At 43.6% G+C, this 4,366-nt stretch overlaps 1 protein-coding gene across 1 annotated transcript; it reads right to left on the minus strand.

Moving 5' to 3' along the window:
• Nucleotides 1-1,916: 1,916 nt before the first annotated feature.
• osgin2 (oxidative stress induced growth inhibitor family member 2) lies at nucleotides 1,917-4,040 on the minus strand (the record flags this gene model as incomplete). The annotated part of the gene is made up of 5 exons (XM_080472342.1): nucleotides 3,956-4,040; nucleotides 3,654-3,790; nucleotides 3,382-3,573; nucleotides 3,169-3,260; nucleotides 1,917-3,099 (listed from the first exon to the last, which is right to left on the minus strand). The coding sequence occupies exons 1-5, from the start codon at nucleotides 4,020-4,022 to the stop codon at nucleotides 1,917-1,919; spliced, it is 1,671 nt and encodes a 556-aa protein (XP_080328468.1). The 5' UTR covers nucleotides 4,023-4,040.
• Nucleotides 4,041-4,366: the final 326 nt, after the last annotated feature.

Genomic DNA, 4,366 nt, shown 5'->3' on the forward strand with positions numbered 1-4,366 from the left:
AAAAAAAAAAAAAAAAAGAAATATGACTATGTAACTTGTTAGAAGAAGATATCCTCCACACAGAGATAAAATTGTCACATCACAGTAAACAAAGCAAGAGCGGCGCACGGTGAAACGATGCATTTTGCGTCACGTTTGCTTAAAAGCCTGAGAAGGTGGTAGGAATGGAGAGTAGATTGCTACTGCTACTACGGTACTCACAACTTCTGTTATTTGGCACTTGACAGAAAAGCCACTGCTGTTTACTGTGACAATGTGTTAAAGAATGGCAAAACAATTCAAAAGATACACACGTGAAAAACTGGAGCTAAAGAAAACAGTCTGCTTGGGGAGTTTCAGAAATGACTGTGGAAGAAATTGGAGTCATCTCTCGACTATTAAAAAATTGCATTTGCTCAGTGACAAATCTGTGTTTATTTCTGACATGAGGTGTCAGACTTTTATAAAATTTCACGATACAAGAACAAAAACGGCATGTGGATGCTAAGCTCTAGTTTAAATGGTTTCATATCGGACACTGAATTGTAAAAAGGGCAAACTGGGTTTCCTGATTTGCAGTTTAAAGCCTCTTTTCACCGTGTGGCTTAGATTTTTCACGAGTTGGCTCTGATTCTACCTGAAACTGAAGCAAGACATTCTGCACCAAGCATTGTAGTCCTAGATTTACAAGGCATGAAGTTCATCATTTTTAGAGATCAGCATTAATAAGTAATATACAATTAAACTAAAAAGCTATAGATTAAAAGAAAGTAACTAGTGTTTCACCAACAGATTCTTTTTACTACCAAAGAGCTGTCACAGTGAATGTCCATTTTTATGTATCTATTCTTTTATCTATCATTATGAAATAATAAAATGCTTATAGTTTCTCTTATCAGAAGTTGAAATTGACCAGTTTTGCCTTTTCATTAGGAAAAGCTGAGAATAAAGAGTTAAAAGTTATGACAGTAAGCAAAATTTACTTCCTAGAGGTAATGAAGTCAAACGAGAAAATATAAATAAAAATAATATTCCTGAACTTGAAGGAAGCATCTACTTTCAGTTACTAAAAAGAAGCTGGGGAGAAAAAAATGCAAAAACTAAAGTTTGTTCGGGAAATTTAACCGATAAATTTGCAACTGAAGGTGAAATCGTCTGATCTGCAAGTAAAACAATTTGCATAGAAAGCCTTTCAGCTTCCATATAACCAAAGGAAAGGGTCAGGTGTTGCTTTGGTTAATGGCTTTTTCCGATTTTATATTCATGGCTCTAACTAGCCTCAATAGCAGCTAAAAGTAGAAGCTTCCTAAGTGAAAACAAAGAGAAGGCTCAATAATCAGGAACATCAAGTCTCGTTTGTCATCAAGTTGTTGGTTCACAGGTTTTGAGATGATGTGATCTGTGTCACATTGCAAATACAACTCAAGTCTGAGTTACAGGAAGGTTGTTTTCTCTGTGAGCGACCATCACTCACCCTACAAACACATTATGTTTCATGGATTTAAGGGGAGTAGCAGGATTTATTCGCAACTGCTCCCTTTCACAAAGGCTACAAGACTATGTGAAGCATGTTCAGAATCAGGATAAGTGTTATTACTAATGGATTGAAGACACATGGTGAAAGAATAAATACCCCTGATAAAAAAAAAAACAAAGGTCCCGTTCAGTATAAGGTTACAGACTGATGAGAAAACATTGGCACACAGTAGCTTGGACAGATGGAGACTTCACTGGAAGTCAGACAAAACTCTTGAAAGCTGTATTTTGTTTCTTTCGAAACTAATTTATACATCCTTTGTCTTTTTGGTCTCGAAAAGTTTAACAATGAGGAGATGACACTGCATTAAACCTTTTGAAGACTAAAACCCCCTCCCATATTGATAAAAGACTTTTAAATCGGTGCTTTAAGACCAGCGTGTCAATCTTTCCTCATCGTTTCAAATGAAGTTGTTTCCTCCATTGCTGATGAGCTTCCCTTTGCTCTTGAGTCTCTTCAGCAGACATGAAGCAATGCCTAACGCACCACCCTTTAAAAAGCGAACAAAGTTGTCTCCCACCAGTGGCCCCATGGCAAACAGACCTGGTTCCTTGCTACACTCAAAAGTGTAGGGGTCTATGTCAATGGGGTTTTGCTTGCAGGAGATGGGTTTTGTTGGATCCTGACCGAGGTACTGGCCCTGGCCCTTCAAGAAAAACAAGTTTGGGTTGGTCCCTATCAGTACCAGGGCCATGGAGATCTTGAAGGCCTTGAGGGAGTTGTTCCCTTGCAGCAAACACTTCATGTCAGACTGGAAGGACACCACACAGTGGTCGGAGAAACTTGTGTAGTCAGGAAACAGGCCGACACTATCATTGCCGGCCAGGTTGCCTGTGGCCAGTTGGGGCTTTGGGCACATCTTGGCACAAACTGAAGAGGCAATACTAACTGACTGGGGTCTGTTTGGAGCAGAGGAGGGAGCCACGTTGTTGTAGGTCTGGGAGCACATCATGTTGTAGACTTTGTGGTACTCTGGGTACAGTGTTTTGGGCAGTTGCTTAAAGATGAGGTCTGGGTCGTCTGTGCCCTTACGAAACACGTGCAGAACTCTAATGTTGCTGTTGCAAGCACACAAAACTGCATCAGCTGCACTTAAGCCAGCACCTACAATCAGAACCGGATCAGAGTTCATGTCCAGTTTTCGCCGGCTCACAGCCAAGCCAAGGTCAGAGATGCTGTGGAACACAAAAGGTAGCTCCTCCCCCTCTACACCCAATCGAACTGGTGCATCAGATGCACCAGTGGCCAGGACTACGTTTTCAGCAAACAGGGAAAAGGGCACATGTGTGTCATTCTGCACCTGCTGGTATCCCCTGACCTCCCATAGAGCCGCCCCTCCTCCACCATTTACACACTCTCCTCTATTTCCCTCAAGTCCCTCATTAACGCCATCTCCCACCCGTCCATCTCCTTCAGCTGGGTGCCCATTCTCCACACTTTTCCCCTCATTCCCCCGGCAGAGTTTCTGGACGGAGGTCACATAAGTGTTGTCAACAAAATTCTTTTGGAGCCCCTTTAGCTTCACATAGTTACGGTAATAAGAAGAGATCTCCTCTGGGGTGGCCCTGTCATTGGTTACATCCCTAAAGAGGAGAGGAAGACAATGAGGGAGGACAGTGCAAATATAAACTTGACGAGGAAGCCGTACCTACCTGCGTTTCCCACTGGTCAAGTCTCTGTAGTTGACCCCAGGAAGCTCCATCCAAATGCCAAGACTTATAGTGAGCATGGAGCCCTCCATTGCCTGAGAACATACAGAAAGCAGAGAAAGAAAATGTAACTTTAAAGTAGGATAGAAACTTTTAGATTTGATTTACAAGGTAGATTACTTGCAAAAGTATGGCCGACCACACATGGTCACTTACATGCCACGCTCCTCCAGGCGTTGCCCTCCCGAGAACCAGATGTGGGATGTGCTGCTGCTTGTCCCTCCTCCACTGAAGCACAGAAGGAAACTCGTAGCCAAAGTCAGCATTTGGGTGCAGCAGTGTATCGAAAAGCACCGCCACTGGGTTTCTTGACCTTCCCTCAAGCCCTTCACTCAAATATTCCAGATCCTACAAAAGAGAAACACATCCACCATCACATCTGTGCACCGCTGCGATCAGGCGACGTACGCAAGGGAATTGGAGGTTACTTGTTCAGTGATCGGGAGTTGCTTGGTCTCCTGCAGTTTTCTGTACAATATTGGGTTCGGGTGGACAGTTGCTGAGTCGAAGTAGGGCTTGTATCCACTCAGCAGGTAGGACAGACAAATACCTGATGGCCCGTTGCCTAAAATGACCCCAGGTTCAGGGAAATGCAAGTTAATATGTGAGAGATGCAGCTCAGGTGGCATATAGGGCATTTATCAAGGTGACTCATGAGGAGGGTTACAAACAGGTTGGAGGAGTGACGAGGAACTTTGAAAAGGCGGCAGAGTGAAGGACAGACGTTTACCTATGATGACTACAGGGACTGTAGGAGGGTGGTCTTGTGGCAGAGTTGTCTCTTCCAGGAGTGGCATGGCTGCAGCCTGGGCCAAAGCCGGCACTAAAGAGGAAGAGAAAAACTGAAATGTGAAGAAAGCTCCTGGTGCTTGTATAACAGTCTGTTCAACATCCAACGCCAAGCAGATCTGGTTTGTACTTTGTCCCTCCAGTGTTTCCATGTTTCTGGGTCAGATTATTTGAACAGGGCCAGACTGGCTCACTGTCTTTGTGTCTGCCAATGTTGTTGTCTCACATTAGCTTACATCCTGTCTCCATTCACTATCATCAGCTGACACACACACTCTCTCTCTCTCTCTCTCTCTCACACACACACTCTCTCTCTCTCTCTCTCTCTCTCACACACACACACACACACACA

This window comes from Lipophrys pholis (genome assembly GCF_963383615.2).
Source record: "Lipophrys pholis genome assembly, chromosome: 9".
Classification (NCBI taxonomy): domain Eukaryota; kingdom Metazoa; phylum Chordata; class Actinopteri; order Blenniiformes; family Blenniidae; genus Lipophrys; species Lipophrys pholis.